General features: G+C 46.5%; 2 protein-coding genes and 1 long non-coding RNA gene across 8 annotated transcripts in view; 1 reads left to right on the forward strand and 2 right to left on the reverse strand.

The window, feature by feature from the left end:
- The window catches only part of LOC143806267 (uncharacterized), a 126,976-nt gene extending 125,262 nt beyond the window's left edge, over window positions 1–1,714 (reverse strand). For both annotated transcript variants that reach the window (XR_013221419.1, XR_013221418.1), the window contains exon 1: window positions 1,632–1,714. This is a non-coding gene — a long non-coding RNA (uncharacterized LOC143806267). The remainder of the gene's footprint in view (window positions 1–1,631) is intronic.
- Window positions 1,698–18,727, forward strand: APOOL (apolipoprotein O like). 2 transcript variants are annotated; one of them, XM_077286472.1, is made up of 10 exons: window positions 1,698–1,834; window positions 3,750–3,854; window positions 3,960–4,079; window positions 4,506–4,560; window positions 6,457–6,555; window positions 8,142–8,233; window positions 8,427–8,543; window positions 11,232–11,367; window positions 18,348–18,441; window positions 18,517–18,727. In XM_077286472.1, the coding sequence occupies exons 1-10, from the start codon at window positions 1,823–1,825 to the stop codon at window positions 18,518–18,520; spliced, it is 834 nt and encodes a 277-aa protein (XP_077142587.1). In that variant the 5' UTR covers window positions 1,698–1,822; the 3' UTR covers window positions 18,521–18,727. The 2 variants fall into 2 exon arrangements, with proteins under 2 accessions (XP_077142587.1, XP_077142588.1); XM_077286473.1 differs by lacking the exon at window positions 18,517–18,727 and having other exon boundaries at window positions 3,750–3,831; window positions 18,348–18,510.
- A 553-nt stretch (window positions 18,728–19,280) lies between these two features.
- Window positions 19,281–24,206, reverse strand: SATL1 (spermidine/spermine N1-acetyl transferase like 1). Of its 4 annotated transcripts, none has more exons than XM_077286476.1 (6): window positions 23,916–24,206; window positions 23,524–23,575; window positions 21,045–21,125; window positions 20,869–20,970; window positions 20,616–20,792; window positions 19,281–19,580 (listed from the first exon to the last, which is right to left on the reverse strand). In XM_077286476.1, the coding sequence occupies exons 1-6, from the start codon at window positions 23,922–23,924 to the stop codon at window positions 19,555–19,557; spliced, it is 447 nt and encodes a 148-aa protein (XP_077142591.1). In that variant the 5' UTR covers window positions 23,925–24,206; the 3' UTR covers window positions 19,281–19,554. The 4 variants fall into 4 exon arrangements, with proteins under 4 accessions (XP_077142591.1, XP_077142592.1, XP_077142589.1 ...); XM_077286477.1 differs by having other exon boundaries at window positions 20,736–20,776; window positions 23,916–24,195; XM_077286474.1 differs by having other exon boundaries at window positions 19,281–19,649; window positions 20,736–20,776; window positions 23,916–24,192.
- Window positions 24,207–27,943: the final 3,737 nt, after the last annotated feature.

The raw sequence follows: 27,943 nt of genomic DNA on the forward strand, positions 1-27,943 counted from the left end.
TGTGGTGACGGTGAGGTGCTGGAGACGTCCCGGGAGTGTGCGGTGATGGTGTGAGGTGCTGGAGACATTCCGGGAGTGTGCGGTTATGGTGTGAGGTGCTGGAGACATTCCGGGAGTGTGTGGTGACGGTGAGGTGCTGGAGACGTCCCGGGAGTGTGCGGTGATGGTGTGAGGTGCTGGAGACATTCCGGGAGTGTGCGGTGATGGTGTGAGGTGCTGGAGATGTCCCGGGAGTGTGCGGTGATGGTGTGAGGTGCTGGAGACGTCCCGGGAGTGTGCAGTGACGGTGTGAGGTGCTGGAGACGTCCCGGGAGTGTGCGGTGATGGTGTGAGGTGCTGGAGACATTCCGGGAGTGTGCGGTGATGGTGTGAGGTGCTGGAGACGTCCCGGGAGTGTGTGGTGACGGTGTGAGGTGCTGGAGACGTCCCGGGAGCGTGTGGTGATGGTGTGAGGTGCTGGAGACGTCCCGGGAGTGTGTGGTGACGGTGAGGTGCTGGAGACGTCCCGGGAGTGTGCGGTGATGGTGTGAGGTGCTGGAGATGTCCCGGGAGTGTGCGGTGATGGTGTGAGGTGCTGGAGACGTCCCGGGAGTGTGCGGTGATGGTGTGAGGTGTTGGAGACATTCTGGGAGCGTGTGGTGACGGTGTGAGGTGCTGGAGACGTCCCGGGAGCGTGTGGTGATGGTGTGAGGTGCTGGAGACGTCCCGGGAGTGTGTGGTGACGGTGAGGTGCTGGAGACGTCCCGGGAGTGTGCGGTGATGGTGTGAGGTGCTGGAGACGTCCCGGGAGTGTGCGGTGATGGTGTGAGGTGCTGGAGACGTCCCGGGAGTGTGCGGTGATGGTGTGAGGTGTTGGAGACATTCTGGGAGCGTGTGGTGACGGTGTGAGGTGCTGGAGACGTCCCGGGAGGGTGTGGTGATGGTGTGAGGTGTTGGAGACGTCCCGGGAGTGTGCGGTGATGGTGTGAGGTGCTGGAGACATTCCGGGAGTGTGCGGTGATGGTGTGAGGTGCTGGAGACGTCCCGGGAGTGTGCGGTGACGGTGAGGTGCTGGAGATGTCCCGGGAGTGTGCGGTGATGGTGTGAGGTGCTGGAGACGTCCCAGGAGTGCGCGGTGATGGTGAGAGGTGCTGGAGACGTCCCGGGAGTGCGCGGTGATGGTGTGAGGTGCTGGAGATGTCCCGGGAGTGTGCGGTGATGGTGTGAGGTGTTGGAGACATTCTGGGAGCGTGTGGTGACGGTGTGAGGTGCTGGAAACAAAATTAATTTAATATGGGATCCATACACACAGGCTAAATGGAAGATCTGCGGTTCACAACGCGCAGTGATCTTCTAGCCCCAGATCTCCCAGGTTGGCATGACACACTTGTGACACTGGGCCGTCCCGAGGATGAACAGTCACTCTGTCCTGAGGGTGTGCGGGGACGGTGTGAGGTGCTGGAGACGTCCCGGGAGCGTGTGGTGACGGTGAGGTGTTGGACACGTCCCAATGTTTTCATTATCTTTGACAGATCTGGTAGATGAAAAACCGCAATGAACGCACAAACGGATATGGACAGCCTCTGATATGTGCGCGTTCTCTGTTATCAGCCCTGACAAATACCGCGGCCGGGCCGTGCAGCGCCACATACTCAACGTGCAGAACCTCTCCTGTCAGGTCAGCGGCCACTAACCCCGCCCCCTGCCGTGAGTGACAGCTAAGCGCGGGTACGTCATCAGTCAGCGTCGCGCTGACAGGTTTGGTCCGCGCTGCTTTCCGTACTAACCTGTCACCGAGTCCGGCCCGTGCGACTGCGCAGGAGGAAGAGGAGGGGGGCGCCCCATGGTGTCCAAGGTGAGTGTCGGAACCTGACAGACAGTGCGGGGGAATGCTGGGACTTGTAGTTCTGTCACAGTAATATCACTGTGGTGTATATATCTCAGCTCTATAGACAGTTACAGTACAGAGGAGATACCTCATAGACCCATGTGAGTGTATAGTGCAGAGCTCACACCCCAGCATGCAGTGCGGCTGTCACTGCTCTCCTCACATTGACCTTATAGCACCAAGAAGAAGTGATGGAGATCACAGACAGGACGGAGAAGTCACTGATCTGTGGGAGAAGAAATCAACAGGATCACAACCTCTGGATTCACCCAGTCCGGAGTCTGGGCCTTGTACAGAAATCCTGGCACCCCCAGCCTCGTGCAGAAATCCTGGCACCCCCAGCCTCGTGCAGAAATCCTGGCACCCCCAGCCTCGTGCAGAAATCCTGGCACCCCCAGCCTCGTGCAGAAATCCTGGCACCCCCAGCCTCGTGCAGAAATCCTGGCACCCCCAGCCTCGTGCAGAAATCCTGGCACCCCCAGCCTCGTGCAGAAATCCTGGCACCCCCAGCCTCGTGCAGAAATCCTGGCACCCCCAGCCTCGTGCAGAAATCCTGGCACCCCCAGCCTCATGCAGAAATCCTGGCACCCCCAGCCTCGTGCAGAAATCCTGGCACCCCCAGCCTCGTGCAGAAATCCTGGCACCCCCAGCCTCGTGCAGAAATCCTGGCACCCCCAGCCTCGTGCAGAAATCCTGGCACCCCCAGCCTCATGCAGAAATCCTGGCACCCCCAGCCTCGTGCAGAAATCCTGGCACCCCCAGCCTCGTGCAGAAATCCTGGCACTCCCAGCCTCAGGCAGAAATCCTGGCACCCCCAGCCTCGTGCAGAAATCCCGGCACCTCCAGCTTCGTGCAGAAATCCCAGCACCTTTGGCCTCGGCTGTAGGCATTGAGGTCATTAATGGTCGTCTGAGGAAAGAAATCATCAGGATCCGCTGCCGACAGCTCCTGTGTAATCACCGACCAATTATGTCCCCAATGTGCTCGATGGAGACGCTGCCGGCATCTCCTGTGTAATCACCAATCAATGACCCCCTATGTGTTCCATGGAGACGAGTCCAGAGACGCTGCCAGCAGCTCCTGTGTAATCACCGACCAATTACCCCTAATGAGCTCCATGGAGACGCGCCCGACGAAGCTGCAGGAGATGAGCCCAGCAACGCCATGGGAGCCGGTTGAGGCCACGCAGGAGGCTCACAGTGGTGCGAGGAACATGCGGTCGGGTTGTGTTGTACTGACAGGTCCCGGGAGACTTTTCCGTTTCCTTGTGAGGCCTCTCCATGGCGTCACCCATGTGGTCTCAGGCCAATCTCTCCCTATCGGTGAATCCAAAAAAAATCAGGACTCCTCGCCAAGGAGGACAAGTCTCCACTTCAGCCTGTATTGTTTTATTTTAGTCTCCCTCTGGAAGGGAACACAAGGGAACGTCACACCAGTCCTGCTCCTGGAATTATGGTGTGGGGGGCATAGTATCCAGTAGCCGGACCCCTCCAGACTTCATTCCAGTAACACTGACAGCTCAGTGTAAGCTTGTGGTGGGGGACTCAGTGGTGCGGCCATTTCTCCAAAGTGTCTGAAGATCTGGGGTCAGTTCTCCAAGATATTTCGAACAACCTCCTGCTGAGATCTTTCATACACTGTGTGCGAGTGATGAGAAGACGTGATGGAGGCAGATGGGAACTGATAGAAATAAACTAGTAACGCGTCTATGTATGTAGCTTCTTACTCTGCTGCACCTGCCTAAAACTTTTGCACAGTACTGTGTGTATATATATATATATATATATATATATATATATATATATATATATATATATCGCACTCGTGGCTGCTGTACCCCTTATTATGGAATACTTCTGTTAACCATTTTTCTTCCATCCAGATGCTGAAGGTGGCCGCGGTACCGGTGGGGCTGGTCATCTCCTCCTATGGCCTTTATGCAGTGTCTGACCGAGAGGCTAAAGGTGATCATCTGAACCCCCACAAGGTAGCCAGGGTGCAGCGTGAGCCATGGTTGGGGTAGCAGATCTGGTGCTATTGGGGTGTTTTTCGTTTTTGCCCCCGCTCATCATCCCAATCTCTTTTCTTCCAGTTGTCAGTGTACGCCATCCCTCCACAAGAATCCAGATTTATTGAAGCATCGCCAGGCCGAGTGCAGTGCGTGGTCTCTGCTTTACGGAAAACAGTGTGGCCTGCGGTGACCTGGACTCAGGTAAGGTATGGAGCAGCGTGTCTTTTTAAATGACCTATCATACTTAAAAATAAAAAAACAAAATTAAAAATTCTACTTGCCTCATGGATTCCCCAGAGTTGTTCTCACAGAACTACCTTGGTGCTGTGTCAATCTCTGTGCTGCTGGTGAGCATAGGCGTGTGACTGCTGCAGCTGATCACTGGCTGGAGTGGTGATGACCCAGTTGTTGCTGCCGCCTGTGATTGGCTGCAGCCTGTTACTAGGCCGAGCGTACCAAATCCTTTATGGTGTAAGTGTGTCTCCTGTACTGGATTTTTCCCATTTTACTCACTTATCCTGTAAGAATCCTTTTGCTGTTTGCCAATATGGTGACTGTAATATACCCGGGCGGGGGAGGAGGAGGCCTGAATGCTCTGGTTACATTGTATCACTCTGCTTCCTTCAGTACGCCTGCATCTCAGTCCGGAATGGAGTTGAAGAAACCATACAGTTTGGGAAAGGTGAGTGCTCAGCAGCAGATTCCTGCTGCGCTTCACTCGCTGTTTTCTGCACACTTTCTCCACTGAATGTAAGAATGGGGAAGAATCCTATGGAAACCTATTGGAACAGTTTAAATCCTCTTCACCCATATGCAAATGAGGTGGTAAGTGCTCTGGGCATGACAAAGCACTTGTCAAGCTTCCGACTCCTGAGGTTCTTACCCTGCCCAGCACCAGCCTGTTTGAGCCATCAATGAAGCCCATCAAGCTAAACAATCTTGGGGAGGGAGGGCTCTTTAGGTGCTTTTTTCCCCACTCAGAGCACTTTCTGCATCATTTGCTTATGAAAGAAAACGGTAATTACTCAGGATGCAGCAATAGATGCACGTTTTATAGGTGATGGTGGATTTACATTTTAAGACTTGCATGGCCATACAAATGGTTTCTGGGGGGGTTTCTTACTGACAGGTTTCCTTTGAATACATGTGTAATAAATATAATTCTTGTGATTTGGTTTCATTAAAAATGTTGCTCCTTTGCCTTCTGTTGCCTCTGTGTGGCACTGTCTTATTGCTGACTGCAGAATGAGGTAACTGAGAATCTGTCAGTCAGCTCCCCCTGACAGGCTGGCCAGGGAATTTGTACCTATTTTGATTTTTTGTGAGCGCCTCTTAGCTGATGCATGACAACATCAACATTGAATATCCAGGGAAACGGAGTCTGTAAAAGCAAAATGTTGCAAAAGTATTCATGAAACCCAACTGAAAAAAATATTGTTTTTTGCCCCAAATAAAATGGGGCTAAAAAAAGTCCCTAAAGATAGGTAACACAGGACTTTGATGTTGATGACCTGTCCTTAGGATAAATCAGTATCAGATCGGCGGGGTCTGGTACTGCCACCAACCAGCTGTTTGCAGGCCTTAGGCTATGTGCACACGCTGCGGATTTTGCTGTGGATCCACAGCAGTTTTGACGCTGCAGATTCGCAGCTGTTTTCCGTGAGTTTACAGTACCATGTAAACCTATGGAAAACAAAATCCGCAGTGCACATGCTGCGGAAAAAAATGCGCGGAAACGCTGCGTTGTTTATTCCGCAGCATGTCAATTCTTTGTGCAGATTCCGCTGCGGTTTACACCTGCTCCATAATAGGAGTCTGCAGGTGGAATCTGCACAAAAACCGCGGTAATTCCGCAGTAAATCTGCTGGTTATCCGCAGTGCGGTTTACCTGCGGATTTACAAAAACAGGTGCGGAAAAATCCGCAGAGATCCCACCTACGTGTGCACAGCACAGCTCCATACCCTGTATAGTGGCCGTTTTCAGTACTGCAGCTCCTTTCCTTTTACAGTGAATAGGATCTGTAGTATCCAAGGATGGACACTACACAGTACAGACCTGTGGCGTTTTGGATCCATACACGGGGACCCACACCTAGCGGATCAGAGCAGGTGCTGGACACTCACTAATCTGTCCTAAAGATAATTCTTCTATATATAAAGGCCCCTGTACACATTGATGGTTGGGTACGACAGACGACGTTCATCCTTTGTGTATGGGGGCTTCCAGACACTGATATTGGGGTACAGAGGGATTTGGAAGTTCTATTGTAAGGGAAGAGGAGTGGAGCGGTAGCTTTCTTCTCTCCCTGTTGGAAACTCATGAACACACGGCCTTGCACCGATGTGTTTGGCGAAGTCTGGAGAGGGCGAGGTCAGACCTCGATCTGGTGTATGTAGAGGATAAATCCTGGCAGAATCGCGACATAACTGAGTGTGGAGTAGTCGTGGTTGTCGGATTCATTCCTGCTCGTGACGTCTGTGGATGCGGCTGTACACAGACCGGACATCATGTAGGAAGTTATCGGCCACCCTCCTGTGAAATCAATAACGCTATTATTTTCCATCTCCCCCTTTCTAGATAGTTACGTTTACCTGAAGAATCCGCCCCCCGAGTTTCTGCCACGAGTGGGGATCATCTCAGTCAGTGGATTGGCCGGATTGGTGTTGGCCAGGAGAGGTGAGCTCTGGATGCATAGTGCCACGTATCCCTATAAACGGGGAATCTGAGACCGTGGATGTGCGTAATAACGTAGCACGCTGCAGTGGGAGATGTCATGGCACAGTTAGAGGGGGAAAAATATGCATCTCTAAAATGTTCACCCCCCTGTAGGAAAAGCAGTGATAGACGTGGTGGTAGCCACGTTGCTTTACACCCAGCTTTCTCCAAAATCCAATAGGTTACTAATGTATATTTTATGGGAGCCCAGATGTGAGCGTAAGGGGATGGGCCACAATTCAGTGGCCAAGTAAAAAAGGCAGCACACTGCAGCGCTAAGACATGCAAACATGAAACATGAAAACTGAACTGCAATACTGCACTAGAAATATGAAAAATGAGAGCGTTTAGCGCATAAAAATGGCCAATTTTATGTGTACCTGATAGCCACTTTACGGCATCTCTCTTATATCAGGTCCTACGCTTGCCTTCCTCGCTGAGAATAAACGTCTCCATGTGAATGGGTACCTGTGAAAACGTCTTCCTAGACTCATATTCTCTATCTCTGTGGAGGGGTACTGGACCCGCTGCGATTAAAACACCTGGGCTAGGAGGCGGAGTGCTCGGTCAGAAGGCTAAATAATATATTTGAAAAAACTGACCGTCACATCCATACATAGACTAAGTGTGAACAGGTGCTGAACCTAGAGTAACCAACTCATATACAGTCAAGTAAAAAAGGCAGCACACTGCAGCGCTAAGGCATGCAGCGCTAGGACTCCGCCTCCTAGCCCAGGTGTTTTAATTGCAGCAGGTCCAGTACCCCTCCACAGAGATAGAGAATATGAGTCTAGGAAGAGGTCTTCACAGGTACCCATTCACATGGAGACGTTTATTCTCAGCGAGGTAGGCAAGCGTAGGACCTGATATACGAGAGATGCCGTAAAGTGGCTATCAGGTACACATAAAATTGGCCATTTTTATGCGCTAAACGCTCTCATTTTTCATATTTCTAGTGCAGTATTGCAGTTCAGTTTTCATGTTTCATGTTTGCATGTCTTAGCGCTGCAGTGTGCTGCCTTTTTTACTTGACTATATATGAGTTGGTTACTCTAGGTTCAGCACCTGTTCACACTTAGTCTATGTATGGATGTGACGGTCAGTTTTTTCAAATACAATTCAGTGGCCAACAGACTTAAACTTGAAAGCATCATCCATATTTACGTCATGTCGCTGCCCTCCATCGATCCTTAGGTGCAGTGATCACATCACGTCTACATCATGTTCTCAAGCCGCCAATCGCTGGACTCAGTGGTCATGACCAGTGATTGTCTGCAGCAGTCACGTTCTATAGATATGTCAACACTGAGAATTAATTTCCCAGATTATTACCCTGGCTGGTTATAATTATCTGGCTCTCCATGAAATGAATTTGCCCTCTGATGCCCCGATAATTAGGGCTTGGGGTTATGCGTCATCGAACCAGACAATAAAGTGTTAATCCTGGAAACTCGTTACATTGTATCTTTTATGACTTGTATCGAGGTCACAAAGTATCATGAATATAAATTAAATTGACCTTTCTCCGTCTGCTCTCTATTTTATAGGCTCCAGGCTGAAGAAGCTTGTGTACCCGGCGGGTCTGGCCGCCCTGGGCGCGTCCGTCTGTTATCCCGCACACGCAGTTATTTTTGCCAAGGTAAAGATGTTCTCACCCTCGATGTGTGTTTAGCACATGTCGGAGACGGGAGGGGTCGTGCTAGGACTGGTAATCATGACATAAGAGAATCCAGCACATTCCACATCTCTGCTTGCTGTCAGTGAATTGTAAGATACATTGTAGCAGATATGATGATGTGTCCGTCTGACGCCCGCTTGATGCGATTCCTCAGGTAATCGGTAAGAAGTTATACAGCGCTGGTCATTGGACGTATGATGGCGTGAGCTCGTTGTGGAGGACGAAACCTCAGAACGAAGTAGCTATGCCAGTCCGCTCAGAGGACACAAAGGTAAATGGAATATTAAAGGGGCCGTCCACTGTTGGGGGCACTTTTTTTTATGAAATGTATTTATTTTAGGCTCAAAATCAAATTTACATCTGAGTTTCATTTAATAAATGTTGCACCGTTTATTGCTGCCTGCAGAATCGAGTTAACTGAGGATCTGTCAGTGAGCTCATTCTGACGGGAGAGATGGTAACCCAATTGTCTTTTTCTGAGCTCCTCTCAGCCGATTTATGGCCACAGACCACATTGAAGTTGAATGTGCAGCAAAACAAAGAGCCTTCAAGCACAAAACTGTGAAAAAGTTTAATGAAACCCAATTGTAAAAATTATTTTTAACCCGAAACATAAGTGGGAGGAGTCATCCCCTTTACCCCTTCACAGCGCAGCCCTTTTTATTTTATTTCTGTTTCCCTTTTTCCTCCCCTTCTTCCCAGAGCCATAACTATTTTATTTTTCTGTCGACATTGTTTTTTGCGGGACGAGTTGTACTTTTGGATGACACCATTCATTTTACCACATATTGTACACAAAAGCGGGAAAAAAATTCCAGGTTTGGTGAAATTGTGAAAAAAACCACAATTCTGACATATTTTGGAAAATGTTTTTATGGTAAAAGTGACCATGCAATATGATTTTCCCCATCAGTACAATTACGGCGATGCCAAACATGTCCAGTTTTTTTATTTTAGTGGTGAAAAAAAAAAATCTGAAGTTTGCAAAAAAACATTTTTGGAGTTGTCGCCACTTTCTGAGACATTTTTCGTCAGATGGAGAGGTGTGATGGTTCTTTTTTGCAGGGCATGACATTTTTATTGATATCATTTTGGGATAGATGTGACTTTTTGGTCGCTTGTTACAGCATTTTTTTTGTGGAATTGTGCTGACCAAAAAAATATAATTTTGTTGTCCTTGAATTTTTTTCTGTTTAGGATGTTTACCGATCTGGTTAACTGTTTTCATGTTTTAACAGATTGGACTTTTCTGAAAGCAGCGATTACAAATATATGTATTTCTTTATTTTTTTAATATCTTTATTTTTACTGGGGGAAAGGGAGGTGGGTTGAACCTTTTTCTTTTCGTATTTTTTTTAAACCTATTTTTTTTACTGATCTTTTTCGCACCTTTAGAGCGCTTGAAGATGCGAACGTCTGATTGCTTGTGCTATATACAGTGATGCCACAGCTTTGCAGCATATAGCAGAAATCACCGTCTCCTTTGAAGTTCGGCCACAAACAGAGTTTCAAAGGAGTTCCGTAACGACAAGCATGGAGGTCATCTGCTGACTCCCGACTGTCATGGCAACCCGTCGGCGATCCACGATCACATCAAGGATGCATTGATGGGCGGAAGTAACTACATGCACGATATTGACATCGGCATTTAACAGGATAACAATCGTGAGCTCCGCTCCACCCGTCATTGTTATCAGCATGTCATAGCTGTAAGGCCGGCGTCACACTAGCGAGTTTTACGGACGTAAGAGCGCAGAAAATACGTCCGTAAAACTCGCCAAACAAACGGCACAATTATTCTCAATGGGTCTGGTCCTATCAGCCGTATATTACGGATCCGTATTATACGGCTTTCTACGGCCGTACAAAATCGCAGCATGCTGCGTTTTCAGCGTATTGTGCAAAAAATACGCCAATGAAAGTCTATGGGGGCGAGAAAAATACGGATTCTACACGGACCAGCAGTGTGACTTGCGAGAAATACGCAGCGGTGTTAGTGAAAAGTCGGTAATTCAATTGCCGGCTTTTCATTTCTCCTGCACAAACCCGACAGGATATGAGACATGGTTTACATACAGTAAACCATCTCATATCCCCTTTTTTTTGCATATTCCACACTACTAATGTTAGTAGTGTGTATGTGCAAAATTTGGTTGCTGTAGCTGCTAAAATAAAGGGTTAAATGGCGGAAAAAATTGGCGTGGGCTCCCGCGCAATTTTCTCCGCCAGAATGGTAAAGCCAGTGACTGAGGGCAGATATTAATAGCCTAGAGAGGGTCCATGGTTATTGGCCCCCCCTGGCTACAAACATCTGCCCCCAGCCACCCCAGAAAAGGCACATCTGGAAGATGCGCCTATTCTGGCACTTGGCCACTCTCTTCCCACTCCCGTGTAGCGGTGGGATATGTGGTAATGAAGGGTTAATGCCACCTTGCTATTGTAAGGTGACATTAAGCCAGGTTAATAATGGAGAGGCGTCAATTATGACACCTATCCATTATTAATCCAATTGTCTGAAATACGCTGACACACCCTGCCTACGGATGACATACGGACCACTATTTTTGGGGACTTTTCTGCGTATTACGGCCGTAAAAAACGGACCGTATTGTCTTACGCCTAGTGTGACGCCAGCCTCATTCACAGCCATTGCCTGCTGTCTGTGGGGCAGGCTCACTGCGTGAGCCCACTCCATACACCCCCTTTCGATTTGCAGCATATATATGGCACATGTCATAAAAGAGTTAAGGGCAGGTGTACACTAATCTTAAACTTTTGCAGCTTATTGCACAGTGAATCTTTGTTAGGATTTGCCCTGTTGTAATTCCGTGGTGTTAATTTGTGGCCTTTTACCCCAGAATCTGCAGCGATCGTGGACATGGTGCAGAGTTTACTAACTGCAGCTCGCAGAGTGTTACTCAGCCTGTACTGATCCGAATATTGCTCCCATTCCTGACAGGAGGCTCTGAGAGAAGAGGACAGCGGTGCGGCAGAGTCCCCCGCAGAGCACCGGGAACCGACCAGCTCACCGGCACCGCCGAGCTCATCATTGCCTATAGATCCAGCAGTGCCCAGTGCCACGAGTGTACCCACAGGTAAATTTACCACCACCATTATTGGCTTGTGTAAACTTCAGCTGACGCACCAGCAAAGCACTTGTTCTTTGCTCCAATCACCTAATCATGGTGTCATTATAGCAATCACTATCCACCATGTGCGTTACCGACAGCGATGATATTCTGTGCTCGTAAATCTGCTTATATGTAGCCATACGTCATATACCTGCCAGCAACCCAAGCTCCTCTATTGATTTGTTTTCTTGGCGTGACCTCATTGTAGTGATGTGATGCCGTGCCAGAACTATAAATCAAAAGAGGAGCAGGGATGCCGGCAGGTTGGAGATGGTTTACAGGGATCTGGTCCCTGTGAACACTGACAACTTACCTGGTCGCAATATCAGGTTTGTGGATAATGGGGATCAAATCAAAAAATTCCCAGCCTAGGGAATTTTAGAGGTTTCTGTTGGTATCCCTAAACATATACCCTACCTGGCCAGAGGTTGGAGCCCCTCTCAACGATGTCTGGCTTTAGCTGTTATGAACTGACTTGGGTTGGAGTAGTGGTATTGCAACCAATAGGGTCAGCATCGTTAGGTGGAATACTCAGGAATAGCCAGGGATCGGTACACAGGAGAAGCAATGTAGTTAAAGGATCAGTAGGTAGCGTAGTCAGGAATAGCCAGGGGTCGGTACACGGGAGCAGCAGTATAGTTGAAGGATCTGCAGGTAGTGTAGTCAGGAATAGCCAGGGGTCGGTACACGGGAGCAGCAGTATAGTTGAAGGATCTGCAGGTAGTGTAGTCAGGAATAGCCAGGGGTCAGTACACGGGAGCAGCAGTATAGTTGAAGGATCAGTAGGTAGTGTAGTCAGGAATAGCCAGGGGTCAGTACACGGGAGCAGCAGTATAGTTGAAGGATCAGTACGTAGCGTAGTCAGGAATAGCCAGGGGTCAGTACACGGGAGCAGCAGTATAGTTGAAGGATCAGTACGTAGCGTAGTCAGGAATAGCCAGGGGTCAGTACACGGGAGCAGCAGTATAGTTGAAGGATCAGTACGTAGCGTAGTCAGGAATAGCCAGGGGTCAGTACACGGGAGCAGCAGTATAGATGAAGGATCTGTACGTAGCGTAGTCAGGAATAGCCAGGGGTCAGTACACGGGAGCAGCAGTATAGTTGAAGGATCAGCAGGTAGTGTAGTCAGGAATAGCCAGGGGTCAGTACACGGGAGCAGCAGTATAGTCTTGGAAACAAGGAGCAGGTGAAAGGAAGCCTTACTAAAGGCTGGGGGGCTCAATAATCTTGAAAGAAAAGAAGTGCAATTAAGTAGGATGTTCTATCAGGGTGGAGACATTTGGAAACAACACAGGTACTAGTATCTGGGTTAGCAAGGAAATGTCCAGCAAGCTGAATAGCTCAGAGGGATGAGCTGCTGTCTGGTGCACAAGAGCTGCTGGGTTTTAACCCCTTAATGACTGCCGATACGCCTTTTAACAGCAGCAGTTAAGGGTACTTATTCCGCAGCTTCGCTTTTTAATGGCGCTAAGAAATAAGTGTATAGCGCCCCCCAGAGTCGGAATTTCTCCGGGGTCTCGGCTGCCGGGTAGCTGAGACCCCAGAGAACATGATTCGGGTCGGCCGCCAAAAAAGGTCAGATTTTTCCCATTTAATTTTTCTCTCCTCTGATATGATCTAGCACATCAGAGGAGAGAGAATTGGGGTCCCCCAAGCCCCTCCGGTGTCCCTGGACTCTCCTGCATCCCCTGGCCCTGTTCCTCGGCCGTGCAGTACGCCCGCCAACACCCGGCAACAATAGGACATTTTTCACCTAGGGTCTATCACAGTGATCAAAATGAACCAATCCCAAAATAAAAAAAATAGTAAATCAAACCTCCCTTTTTTCCCCCTTAGGTAAAAATAATAAAATTTAAAAAATGCATTTTTTCCATTTTTCCATTAGGGTTAGGCTAGAGTTAGGGGGGTTAGGTTTGGGGCTAGGGTTAGGGTTGTGGTTATGGTTGGGATTACGTTTAGGGTTGGGATTAGGGTTAGGCGTGTGTTGGGGTTAGGGTTGGGGTTAGAATTGGAGGGGTTCCTCTGTTTAGGTACATCAGGGGGTCTCCAAACGCGACATGGTGCCCACCATTGATTCCAGCCAATTTTGCATTCAAAAAGTCAAACGGTGCTCCCTCCCTTCCGAACTCTGCCATGCACCCATACAGTGGCTTTTCCCCACATACGGGGTATCAGCGTACTCAAGAGAAATTGCACAACAAATTTTGTTGTCTGCTTTCTCCTGTTTCCCTTGTGAAAATAAAACAAAATGTGATCCAAAGTACGTTTTTTTGTGAAAAAAGTAAAATGTTCATTTTTTCCTTCCACATTGCTTTAGTTCTCGTAAAGCACCTGAAGGTTTAATAAACTTCTTGAATGTGGTTTTGCGCACCTTGAGGGGTGCAGTTTTTAGAATGGTGTCACTTTTGGTTTTGTAAATTTTGTTGGAAAAATGAGAAATTGATGGTCAACTTTTAACTCTTATAAATAAGGTCCTAACAAAAAAAAAAAAATGTTTTAAAAATTGTGCTGATGTAAAGTAGACATGTGGGAAATGTCATTTATTAAGTATTTTGTGTGACACCACTCTCTGATTTAAGGGCACAAAAATTAAAAGTTTGAAAATTGCAACATTTTTAAACTTTTTTGCCAAATTTCTGTTTTTTTCATAAATAAACTTGAAGTACAATATGTCACTACAAATCATTCTCAGAATCAGTGGGATCCGTTGAAGCTATATATATATATATATATATATATATATATATATATTTTGTGCAAAAAGTAAAAAAAAAGAGCATGAACCGCACATCCCAAAATCATACGTTGATCTAAAGCCGCTAGGCAAAAATTTAAATACTGAACATGAGGTTTTCAGTTTAACATTCTGATCAGACTGTATGAAGCCCACTGCCCCTTCACGGCAAACCTTGTAGTGGGTCCTAACGCCCTAACGGAGCGGAGCCGTGCGGCGACCACCGCCGCAGCGGCCATGCACCAGCAGGGCGGACGGCCTGTTGCCCCACAGCACCCATGCTGCGAGACTGAGTCCCCAAGACTCCAGACCGCGCCGCCCCACCAGCACAAAGCCACAGCAACAATGGCCGCCACACAGCACCAGCACCAAAATGAAAAGGAGCATTTAAACTCCCCTTCCTCCAGCTCTTCAGTGAGAGCCAAAATGGGCTAGACCCCTAACTTTGCAGTCTCCTGCTAATTAAAATCACCTGAGCCAAATGGGAGGAGTGCTGGTCCAAAAAAAGACAAGTACATGCTTTGTGCAAAAAGAAAAAAAAGAGCATGAACCGCACATCCCAAAATCATACGTTGATCAATGATATATAATATCATTTACTATATAATTGTCTAAGGGTCACTTCCGTCTTTCTGTCTGTCCTTCTGTCTGTCTTTCTTTCTGTCTGTCACGGATATTCATTGGTCGCGGCCTCTGTCTCTCATGGAATCCAAGTCGCTGATTGGTCGTGGCAAAACGCCCACGACCATTGCCACGACCAATCAGCGACGTGCACAGTCCGGAAGAAAATGGCCGCTCCTTACTCCCCGCACTCAGTGCCCGGCGCCCGCATACTCCCCTCTGGTCACCGCTCACACAGGGTTAATGCCGGCGGTAACGGACCGCGTTATGCTGCGGGTAACGCACTCCGTAACCGCTTCTATTAGCCCTGTGTGTCCCCAATTTTTTACTATGGATGCTGCCTATGCGGCATCAATAGTAAAAAAATCTAATGTTAAAAATAATAAAAAAACAAAAAACCTGCTATACTCACCCTCCGTTGTCCGCCGAGCCGCTAACGCCGGCCGCCATCTTCCGTTCCCGGCGATGCATTGCGAAATTACCCAGAAGACTTAGCGGTCTTGCGAGACCGCTAAGTCATCTGGGTAATTTCTCAATGCATCCTGGGAACGGAAGATGGCGGCCAGCGCTAGCGGCTCGGCGGAGCTTCGGTGGATCCCAAGCGTCGGTAACTGCTTCCTGGATCCAGGCGCCAACGGAAGGTGAGTATATAACTTTTTTATTTTGATTCTTCTTTTTTTTAACAGGGATATCATGCCCACATTGCTATATACGTGGGCTGCGCAATGTACAACGTGGGCTGCGCAATGTACAATGTGGGCTGCGCAATGTACAGCGTGGGCTGCGCAATGTACAGCGTGGGCTGCGCAATGTACAGCGTGGGCTGCGCAATGTACAGCGTGGGCTGCGCAATGTACAGCGTGGGCTGCGCAATGTACAGCGTGGGCTGCGCAATGTACAGCGTGGGCTGTGCTATACACTACACATACATATTCTAGAATACCCGATGCGTTAGAATCAGGCCACCATCTAGTATATATATATCAGTCTTGCTAATCTAATAAATCCAGGGACTACTAGTATTTAATTTTAGCATACATCAGTGCTGTGGATTTGGTAAGCCAAACCTCAGACTACTCAGTCCTGGTATACACATGGATTCTCAATTTAGTGCTTTTAATGGTTTAAATTAAATTTAGTTTTAATAGAACAATTTTTCGGTGAACATTGTTCATGCTTTTGCTCTTATCCATCATTCTCTGTGCCAGGTTCCTGCAAGTTAATCTCTATTTTTGAAGAATTTGTTGCAAAGATATGCCACAAGACAAAAGTAAAGTAATGTTAAAAGAAACCCTGCACATTATTATTATTTATTTATATATCACCATTAATTCCATGGTGCTGTACATGAGACCCAGTTACATCAAAATACAAATATCACTTACAGTAAACAAGACTACCAATGATAGACCGATACAGAGGGGCGAGGACCCTGCTCTTGCGGGCTTACACTCTACAGGATTATGGGGAAGGAGACAGGTCGGGGGTTGCAGTAGCTCCGATGGTGTTGAGGTGGCCGTGTGGTCATTACAGGCTGTAGGCTTTCTTGAAGAGATGGGTTTTCAGGTTTCTTTTGAAGGATCCAAATGTGGTTGATAGTCGGACGTGTTGGGGCACAGAATTCCAGAGAGTGGGGGATATTCGGGAGAAGTCTTGAAGGCGATTGGGTGAGGAGCGAATATGCGTGGAGGAGAGAAGGAGGTCTTGGGAGGACCGGAGACTACGTGAGGGAAGATATTGAGAGATTAGTTTGGAAATATACTGAGGAGAAAGGTTATGGATAGCTATGTAGGTCAGTGTTAGTAGGGATTTGCAAAGAGGGGAAGCAGAAGTGTAGCGAGGAGAGAAATTAATTAGTCGGGCAGCAGAGTTAAGGACAGACTGGAGGGGTGCGAGAGTATTAGAGGGTAGGCCACAAAGGAGGATGTTGCAATAGTAGAGGCGGGAAATGATTAGGGCATGCACACACATTTTGGTAGAGTGAGGGTTGAGGAAAGGACGGATTTTGGTAATATTTTTGAGCTGGAGGCGACAGGAGGTGGCGAGAGCTTGGATGTGCGGTTTGAAGGACAGGGTAGAGTCAAGGGTTATTCCGAGGCAGCAGATTTTGGGGACAGGGGAAAGTGTGATTTCATTTATTTTGATAGATAGATCATGTAGGGAAGATATGCGAGATGGACGAAAGAGAATTAGTTCAGATTTGTCCACATTGAGCTTGAGGAAGCGAGAGGAGAAGAAGGAGGATATGGCTGATAGACACTCTGGGATTCTGGAGAGCAGAGAGGTGACATCTGGCCCAGAGAGGTAGATCTGAGTGTCATCGGCATATAGATGGTACTGGAATCCATGGGACTTCGAGTTGTCCCAGGCCGAGTGTATAGATTGAGAAGAGTAGGGGTCCTAGGACAGAGCCTTGAGGGACTTCAACAGAGAGAGGGTGGGATGAAGAGGGAGTAGGAAACCCTAAATGTGCGGTTGGTAAGGTATGAGGAGATCCAGGATAGGGCAAGGTCTTTGACCCCGAAGGAAGAGAGGATATGTAGTAGGAGGCTGTGGTCAACTGTGTCGAAGGCAGAGGACAGGTCTAGAAGGAGGAGTATAGAGAATTGTAGGTTGTTGGAGAGAGTTAGATGCAAAGTGAGAGGAAAGTTCAGCATGGACGTGCTGCTCAAGGAGTTTGGATGCAAATGGGAGCAGCGATATTGGGCGATAGCTGGACATAGCACTTGGGTCTAGGGATGGCTTTTTGAGGATATTCGTGATTGTGGCATGTTTGAAAGCAGAGGGGAATGTACCAGAAGTTAGTAATAGGTTGAAGAGATGGGTTAGGGATGGGATTAGTGTGGTGGTGAGTTTGGATAGGAGGTGGGATGGGATGGGGTCAAGCGCATGATGGATTGGTCCATGGGCTATTAAATAGTTGCAGAACATTTTGACTTTACAATCTGCTTAATGTACAGAAAATAAGAATCTGCGTTATTCCTCTCAAAAATGAATCAGTACGTTTTATGTACCTGAAAAAGTAACTGCGACTTTTTTAATAAAAAGTTTCCTTCTTTTTACTTTTTTTGCTAAATGGCAAAAGAGAACACAAATTTTAATAATAAATAATAATATTTATATAGCGCCAACATATTCCACAGCGCTTTACAGTTTAACAGTTTCAAACGCAAGTCATAAGTAAACGTAAAACACAAAAGGTGTCAAAAGTTTCTTGGGGTTGTTGGATAGTGAGGAGATCAGGGTGAAGTAGGTCTGTTTGGCGAGGTGAAGGGCAGAGTTATAGGTTCTTAACATAAATTTGAAGTGGATGAAGTCTCCTGGTGTGCGAGTTTTCCACCATAAGCGTTTTATAAATTTACTCAACATAATTATTTTTTTTTATTTGCCATTCAATACATCACACTTCCCATGAAATGGTGCCACTGATAAATCCAAATTGTCTCATAGAGCACAGGCCCCAATATGTGAATGAAAACATAAAAAATAGCATAACGGGGTGATGGAAAAAAAAGGGTAGATAGACTGTGTCTTCAAAGGGTTAATTGCCCCCTCCTGGAGTGACCCGGGCTCTTTATATTTATTACAGAGCCGTCAAAGGATGTGAAGTTTCAGCCTCCGCCAGAACTTGTGGACCACGGACAGTCCAACCCGGAGGATGTGGATCTGTACAGCACCAGAACCTGACGGGGACGTGGCCACCAGAACCTGACGGGGACGTGGCCACCAGAACCTGACGGGGACGTGGCCACCAGAACCTGACGGGGACGTGGCCACCAGAACCTGACGGGGACGTGGCCACCAGAACCTGACGGGGACGTGGCCACCAGAACCTGACGGGGATGTCACCTCCAGCTCCGGTGTATGAGGCGTCTCTGACAATTTTATTAACTTTATTAACCCTCCACACTCAGGTGCCTCACTTTGTCACGTTTGGTAAAATAAATGGGACATGTGTCCCAAAGGTGATGGGGTCCGGTCTTGTCCATTACTGGTCATCCTAGGAAAATCTTAGGTAAAAATGGTTAAAAAAAAATGTAGCTTAAGGCTGGGACGTCACAAAGTGTAAATGGGTCACTTAAAGAAAGTTGGGGTGGTGGACGGCCCAGTGGTGATATTCCCAGACCTGCTGCTGGACAGTCCTACAACTACTGCATCAGACCGGCTGACTCTTCCTCTGAGTCATGGAGGCTACTGGAGATTACTGTTCTTGTGTCTTCAATGGGCAGGGACTGAATTCCACCAGATGATCGTCCCCTCCTGCCAATATCCGCGTACAGACGCCCCTTTTTTTAACAAGTTTCTTGGCTTTTAGGCTCCGACTGGGCAGATTGGCAGAGCTGCCGCCTGGTCGTCTCCGCAGACTTTCCTTCACCCCTCTCAGCTGGACATGTCTGATCTCTCTTTTGAGGGAAAGTCCTTCACTCTGTGGTCCGAATTGGGTTCTGACATTTTCCTGTCGTTTGTGTCATGGGATGTCGCTTATAATGGAAAATGACGGCACGAATCGAGGACCCGTCTCTGGACGTTCAGGTAACTTTTTATTTCCAGATTTACTGTTGCAATTCACAGAAACAAAACGCCCTGTATGTGTAATGGCTGTGGAGTAACGGACATCCTGCCCCCGGCCGGCAGTCGTTGGTTCAGATGTTACTTAATTTCTGACTGTAAAGTATCTTGTAATAAGACACGAGACATCCTCTTATTACCGGCACCAGGCTCGGGCTCAGTCTGCCATCCGCTTCAGGTCGTCCTGAGAAAATTTGAACAGGTGCCAGCCATCCTCCTCCGATAGGTCAGCAGCGCCTCTCCTCTTGTAGAACTGGATGGCGGCCACGTTCGAAGACAAAACCAGAAAGTCGATGTCACTGCAGTGCTGTCCTATGGCCTCCTACCGACAGGAGACGAACAACAAGAACTGTAACTGCACCTCCAAATATCGTGTGACAGATTATACCATAGGCTCAATTACATTACTTATCCTGTATCATACCCCAGAGCTGCACTCACTATTCTGCTGGTGCAGTCACTGTGTACATACATTACATTACTGATCCTGAGTTACATCCTGTATTATACTCCAGAGCTGCACTCACTATTCTGCTGGTGCAGTCACTGTGTACATACATTATATTACTGATCCTGAGTTACATCCTGTATTATACTCCAGAGCTGCACTCACTTATTCTGCTGGTGCAGTCACTGTGTACATACATTACATTACTGACCCTGAGTTACATCCTGTATTATACTCCAGAGCTGCACTCACTATTCTGCTGGTGCCATCACTGTGTACATATATTACATTACTGATCCTGAGTTACATCCTGTATTATACTCCAGAGCTGCACTCACTATTCTGCTGGTGCAGTCACTGTGTGCATACATTACTGATCCTGAGTTACATCCTGTATTATACCCCAGAGCTGCACTCCCTATTCTGCTGGTGCAGCCACTGTGTACATACATTACTGATCCTGAGTTACATCCTGTATTATACTCCAGAGCTGCACTCACTTATTCTGATGGTGCAGTCACTGTGTTCATACATTACATTACTGACCCTGAGTTACATCCTGTATTATACCCCAGAGCTGCACTCACTATTCTGATGGTGCAGTCACTGTGTTCATACATTACTGATCCTGAGTTACCTCCTGTATTATACTCCAGAGCTGCACTCACTATTCTGCTGGTACAGTCACTGTGTACATACATTACATTACTGATCCTGAGTTACATCCTGTATTATACCCCAGAGCTGCACTCACTATTCTGCTGGTGCAGTCACTGTGTGCATACATTACATTACTGATCCTGAGTTATATCCTGTATTATACTCCAGAGCTGCACTCACTATTCAGCAGTTTCAGAGCTGTAATCTCCCAGCACCCCCTGCTTGTCCAGCATTTTCTCTGGTCATCTATTCCAGGCTCCATAGTCACCTGCTGTCCATGTTGTGTATAAGTGAACCCACCTGACTTATCCTCTTTAGTATTTCTGAGCCGATGCCCGTACCTGTGGAGAAACATAGCTGTTGTGTGTGATACAGGACGAGGCACCGTGTGATAATCGTACGGTAACAGGACGGGGACGGGGGAAGTTCTCACCTCGATGCGGCTCCTTCACGTAGAATTCCTCTAGATGAAGTGATTTTCCAGTCCATGGGTCGTAGGTGAAATAATACATGGCAAATCCGACTATTGCGCTGCCTGTAAGGAGACATCTATGACGTACAGATTACGTGGGCGGCATCGCCCTTCTCTGCCCACATGGCCCCACTTACCCTCGCTGTCCTCTTTCTTTGGCATCTCTGCTATAAGGCAGTGGTAATAGGGGTGGGCTCCAAAGCCGTCTTCTAGTAAATCTGGTAAAGAGAAGGTGGACAGGACTATGGTAACAGGTGAAATCCACTGTGAATATCGGCAGCGAAAATCAGCAGTGGATTTAAAAAGATTGATTAATACCGAACCTGATTTTTCAAGAATTGTTTCATAATACATCAAATATGTCTGGAATATTCTTAAAATGCACATTTTTTTTCTAAAACTTGCTGTAGGGCGCTTACTCGCTTCTCCAATGTCATTCTCGCGAAGGCGCTTTTTACATTTTCTGCTTCCTGGATCGAGGCGTTCACCTCCCTTAAAGCTGAGCACATACGAGACCTCTCACCAGCCCTGCCTGGCCATTGTAGGGAAGATCATGCGAGCTGAGCTGTACTGAGCATGTGTGGCCAAAGGCCATCTGCACATGCTCAGTCTACATTATACATAAGAGGTTCCAGGTGCTGACTGCGCCGGCGCTGGACACTTGAGCCCGCACATATTTCATTGGGTGAGTGGCGCATCCATAATGGAGACCCCAGACTAAGGGTCTGTGCACATGTTGCGGATTTGGCCCTGCGGATTCGCAGCAGTTTTCCATGTGTTGTACAGTACCATGTAAACCTATTGAAAACCAAATCCACAGTGCACATGGGGAAAATTCCACGCACAAAAGCGATTTATTTTCCGCAGCATGTCAATTCTTTGTGCGGAATCTGCAGCGTTTTACATCTATTCCATTATAGGATTCCGCAGGTGTTAGGCTATGTGCACACGTTGATTATCAACAAACAACCATACCACATATCTGGGAAAGTATTATGAAATATTTTAAAGATGGAAAGTTATATGTAATACTTATAATCAAACCGCCCCATGTGGAGACATTATAATACGGACACATCCATATGCTTAGAAACTAATCCCCTTGGGGAAAAATGATGTACTAGTCCTTTTTATAAAAAGTATAACTTCTTTATTAGAAACATTAAAATACAAACAAAACAAAAAACATGATCAGGTGTATGGAAGGTTGCACACTGAAACAATATCACCAGGGGCCCCACCCCCCACCAGTTACCCCACTCAGTATATGAAAATTGAGCAGCAAAATAGTGTAACCTTAAGGCTGCCTGACAAATGATATTAATCTGAACAATCACATATGAAGCTTCTATAATTAATTAAATCTACTTGCACCAAAGAGATATATCTATATATAACAATATATGTAGCTACAAAATAGTACCATGGAAATAGTCACTTGAATAGTCTATCCATACTGTAACCACGGCACTATATATTAAAGTAGCCTACATGGCAAGGGATAAGTTAAAAGAGCCATATAGATTATCCACCCATACAGGGACAAATAAAATTATCCAGACAGCACAGCCATGTAATGTAAAGGGAGGCCGCTCAATTAGATTTAATTAATTATAGAAGCTTCATATGTGATTGTTCAGATTAATATCATTTGTCAGGCAGCCTTAAGGTTACACTATTTTGCTGCTCAATTTTCATATACTGAGTGGGGTAACTGGTGGGGGGTGGGGCCCCTGGTGATATTGTTTCAGTGTGCAACCTTCCATACACCTGATCATGTTTTTTGTTTTGTTTGTATTTTAATGTTTCTAATAAAGAAGTTATACTTTTTTATAAAAAGGACTAGTACATCATTTTTCCCCAAGGGGATTAGTTTTTATGTGCACACGTTGCAGATTTGACTGTGGAATTTTCCGTGCAGATTCTGCATTTCTTGGCAAAAAATGCTGGTCAGAATCTGCTCCTTTTTTTTGGTATGTGCACACGTTGCAGATTTTTGTGCGGATTTCTTCCTTTTTTTACCCCTGCAGATTTCTATTATGGAATGGGTGCAGAAACGCAGCAGATCTGCGAAAAGAATTGACATGGTTCTTTTTTTAATCTGCTACGTTTTCCGTGGAATGTTTTCTGCACCATTAGCACGGCTTTTTTTTTTTTTGCCATTGATTTACATTGTACTGTAAATCACTTGCGGATCTGCAGTGTTTCTGCGCGGAAAAAAAAGCTGCAGATCTGCAGGAAATCCGCAACGTGTGCACATACCCTTAAAACTCAGGCGAAAGCCGCACAAAATCTGCTTAAAACCCGCAGGTAAAACGCAGGTCATTTTACCTGCGGATTCTGCAGAATCCGTGCGGAAAAATCCGCAATGGAATCTTCAATGTGTGCACATACCAAGTGTTCATCAGAATAGTCACTATTGGACAACCTCTTTAAATCCGTACTGCAGGTCCTGGGGAGATCCACAGAGTCGTATTAGAATGTATCTGATTACAGGAGCCGGTTACATTGTATCTCTCATCACAACATCCACTTTTGGGGCGATGACAAAGCTACTGGACGGATACATTGTATCACTTCACAGGCCATTAGTAACCTCTCATGTCGTCCTCTCACCTTTCTCCGTTAATTCCACAGCGTCCGACATGTTCTCGTAATCCGCGAGTTCCTATAATATAAGAATACTGCACATTTTATCAGAATTCTCCTACAGCACAAAGTATTTCAGCATAAATGTGCCCAGCTCAGTCCAATCATGGGGTCATGTTAGTGAGGACCATATTAATCTCTGTCGGTGTCTGGTGTTGAATAGGGCTGACTGCAGTACCAGACCTAACCATGCATGAAAGTGGCGCTGTTTCCTGCAGAGAATAATTAGATCCTTTTATCTTTTCCCTTAAGACCTTTTTAACTATATGATGGGAGGCAGGTGATTGTGAACGCAGACTGTATAGAGATCTATGTGTGGTTGTGCTTATCTTAATGCTTTAATGCCCAGGGGCTCTCACTTTGATCATCTGCAGCAGCTCAGGACAGTCGTCCGGTTTGGCCTTTCGAATGGTAAATGTGGCCTTTTCTGCGCCATTGTGACTGGTGCCGCCCTCCTCTTTCTTCTGAGACTGGTCTTCGCTAGGACCTGGACCTGGACAGCATGACTCTGGGATGCTGTGATTCTCCACCTTGCGGCTTCTGATCTTGAGCCGTCGTCCAGATGTTGTCTCCACGGTCCTGCTCTCTGACGCTTTACATCCTTAATGGAGACCTGAGTGGTCAGAATCTCCAGCACCTGATTATGACATAACCGATGACTCACATTGGAGGCTGCGCCACAGCAGGTATGAATCTTACCATCATGGCTCATAATGGGTTCATCACTCAACACTGTTGAGACAAAAACTGCAGTAAAAGTGAAAATCGTTTTATCCAGCGAGTCCAGGTGCTGGAATGTCAGATTCTGGGTACAGTCATAGCCGGAAGTGTTGGCGCCCTTGAAATTGTTCCAGAAAATGAAGTATTTCTCCCAGATAATTATTGCACTTACACATTTCCAAAAGGATTTCCAGCACCCCATAGTGACCATCAATTCGCACTTTTACTGACCTGTGATATAAGAGGATAGCATCCCCCGAAGGGTGAAAATGCTACAGCTGTCGGCTGTACACTATAGCTGACAACCTGCTGCATCAATCACGATCAGCGTTTGCAGAGGCCATGACCGTTTAACCCCTTAGATGCTGCTGTCAATAGTGACCGTGGTTTCTTGTCTCTAATCATTATTTTGATGTCATCTTTTTGTTGCCTATCATCACACCTTACCTAAAATGATTATTATGTTGTTTTCTTCTGTTTGTATCTGGCATAGCGTCTTTTGAATATGGGTATGACTACACACTATGTGGTCTTGCTGATTTTGCCCCAGGGTTTGTTGTAGGGCCTCGCAAAGACATTTAGGGGCAGCCGCTGAGGAGTGGGGGCGCCATTATTGTATCTTAGGGTATGTTTCCACGTTAAGGATCCATTCAGGATTTGCTGCGGATTGGACGCTGCGTCCAGATGTTACAGCATAGCGGAGGGGATTTTATGAAATCCCATCTCCACTATGCGTGCAGAGACTCCTCCGGCTTCCCTGCGTAATCGGACATGCGACGCGTCTTTCCAGACTGCAGCATGTCTGTTTACCTTGTATACCTAAATAACCCAGTCTATGAATACGATGCGGTGATTCCACGTGTGTTCAATGAACACATCCGGAATCACCGCGCGTACAACAGGGGTGGAGCGGGGTATCCGCTGGGTCCAAAGCGCTGAGATTACACCCCGTGGAAACATACCCTTATGGGGCGCCAACCTCCACTGGTAGGCAGGCGACAGAGAAGGATTTATTCAGTGTAATATCATCTGTTAACACATTATAGGTTTCTATCATCATGGAGTAAAACACATACCATCATTATAAGCTATTCCTGGCGTTTTATGGTTCATTGGTCCTAGTGAGAGATTTTTTTTTAACTAATTGTCATTCCCTTGGACACAATATTACCAAATTACCAAGGTGTCTGTCCAAGAAACAATTTGCTTTGGTTTATGTTGCCTGGGTCTGCATGTAATTATATGTCGCTGTATACCTAGGGTCATCTAGGGAAATAGGGACAGCCACCGAGGAGCGGGGGCACCACTATCAAATCCCCCTAGGGTGCCAACCTCCGTTGGTAGGCAGGTAACAGAAGAGGGAATAGGTTAGGGTGTGATAGTAACTCCCTGTTCACATTTATATTTATTTTTCTTTGTATGTATGTCTGCTGTTGGATGTGATTCATCCTTTTAATGTACGGTATATCTAATAAATAATAATTTTTAGGTCTATTTTCTATGCTAAGTATAGTGGTAGGAAAATAAGTACCACCATCTGTATTGATAGTAGAATTACAAGATGGCATTGATCAGCTGCAGGGAGATCAGAGAAGATTGAGATCAAAAGTGATCAGAGAAGATCTTCAGTTACCTGTGAGTCCTGCAGCCATCACGAGACGCCTATGTGAAGCCAAACTATTTGCAAGAAACCCTCGTAAAGTACCAATGCTGAAACCAGATGTGTTGAAAAGGTTATGATTTGCCACAGAACACATTGAATGTCTTAAAAAGAAGAGCCGAACATTCTATGGACAGATGAGAGCAAGATTGTTCTTATTGGGTCTAAAGGCCACAGACAGTTCGTGAGACCACCCATAAACACTGAATCCAGGCCACAGTAACTGTGAGGAATGGAAAACATGGAGGTGCGAGCAGAATAGACTGGGGATGTCCTCATACTATGGAGTTGGGCCCATTTATTGCACACCAGGCACCGTGGACCAGTGTGAATATATCACAATACTAGAAGAGGTCATGTTGCCTTATGCTGAAGAAGAAATACCCATGAAATGGGCAATGACCCTAAACACATCAGCACGTTACCTCCTGGGTTCAGGCCAACTAGATAGGAGTTATGAAGAGGCCGCCCGATCCCCAGACCTCAATCCGATTGAGCAGTTGTGGAGCGACATCAATAATGCCGTTTGTGATACAAAACCTGAGAATGCAAAAGAAGTGTGCAATGTAGTGCAAATATCAAAAGACTGACCGTCACTTCCAAACAGAAACCTGGTGTGAACAGGTGCTTACTAAGAGTAGCCGTCTCCATACATAACCAACAAACAAAGTAGCGCTCTGTAGCGCTATAGCATGCAAACATGAAATATATGAAATTTGAATTGCATTACTGCGCTAGAAAATATAAAAAATTGAGAATCCTTAGCGCATAAATTGGCCAATTCATGTGTAAAAGAAGCCATTTTAGATTCCCAGCAACGAGAATTGCCTTATCGTGGCTGCTGGGTATACAGGAATTGGCCAATGTATGCGCTAAGTATTCTCAATTTTTCATATTTTCTACTGCAGTAATGCAATAAATATATTTCATGTTTGCATGCTATTGCGCTACAGAGCGCTACTTTATTTGTTGGAATGTAATGCAGTCAGCGTGGGCGGAAGATCTGTCCGCAGGGGTCTGATGTTAGGTGACTCCATGCCGCACAGATGTTAAAGCCGTTATCAGAAATAAAGGTGATACAATGAAATATTAGATAAGTGATTAACCGAAAAGTGACGTCTGGAAACACATTCCAGTATAGTGTGAAGATTCCAGTTTGTCAATGACAATGCAGGCACGACTATTTTTTGGAGATGCCAGTTATTCCTTTTTCTTCATTTTCAGTTTAAAAATGTATATTTTGTTCTTGTTTTCATTTGGAATTGAGCGATCATCTTGCAGCGCCTGTGTATGGAAATAAATGCGATTATGAGGATTCAGCTTTCTCAGTGGTTTTAAGCACACTGCTATTAATTTCCACATAACGGTAGGTGCAGGACTCCAGTAATAAGAAATAATATGATTATATTTTATGATCTTACATTATTATTATTATTTATTATAGCACCATTTATTCCATGGTGCTTTACATGTGAGGAGGGGTATACATAATAAAAACAAGTACAATTATCTTAAACAATACAAGTCATAACTGGTACGGGAGGAGAGAGGACCCTGCCCGCGAGGGCTCACAATCTACAAGGGATGGGTGAGGATACAGTAGGTGAGGATAGAGCTGGTCATGCAGCGGTTTGGTCGATCGGTGGTTACTGCAGGTTGTAGGCTTGTCGGAAGAGGTGGGTCTTCAGGTTCTTTTTGAAGGTTTCGATGGTAGGCGAGAGTCTGATGTGTTGTGGTAGAGGGTTCCAGAGTAGGGGGGATGCACGAGAGAAATCTTGTATGCGATTGTGGGAAGAGGAGATAAGAGGGGAGTAGAGAAGGAGATCTTGTGAGGATCGGAGGTTGCGTGTAGGTAAGTACCGGGAGACGAGGTCACAGATGTATGGAGGAGACAGGTTGTGGATGGCTTTGTACGTCACGGTTAGGGTTTTGTACTGGAGTCTCTGGGCAATGGGGAGCCAGTGAAGGGATTGACAGAGGGGAGAGGCCGGGGAATAGCGGGGGGAC

Source organism: Ranitomeya variabilis, chromosome 2 (assembly GCF_051348905.1).
Source record: "Ranitomeya variabilis isolate aRanVar5 chromosome 2, aRanVar5.hap1, whole genome shotgun sequence".
Taxonomy (NCBI): domain Eukaryota; kingdom Metazoa; phylum Chordata; class Amphibia; order Anura; family Dendrobatidae; genus Ranitomeya; species Ranitomeya variabilis.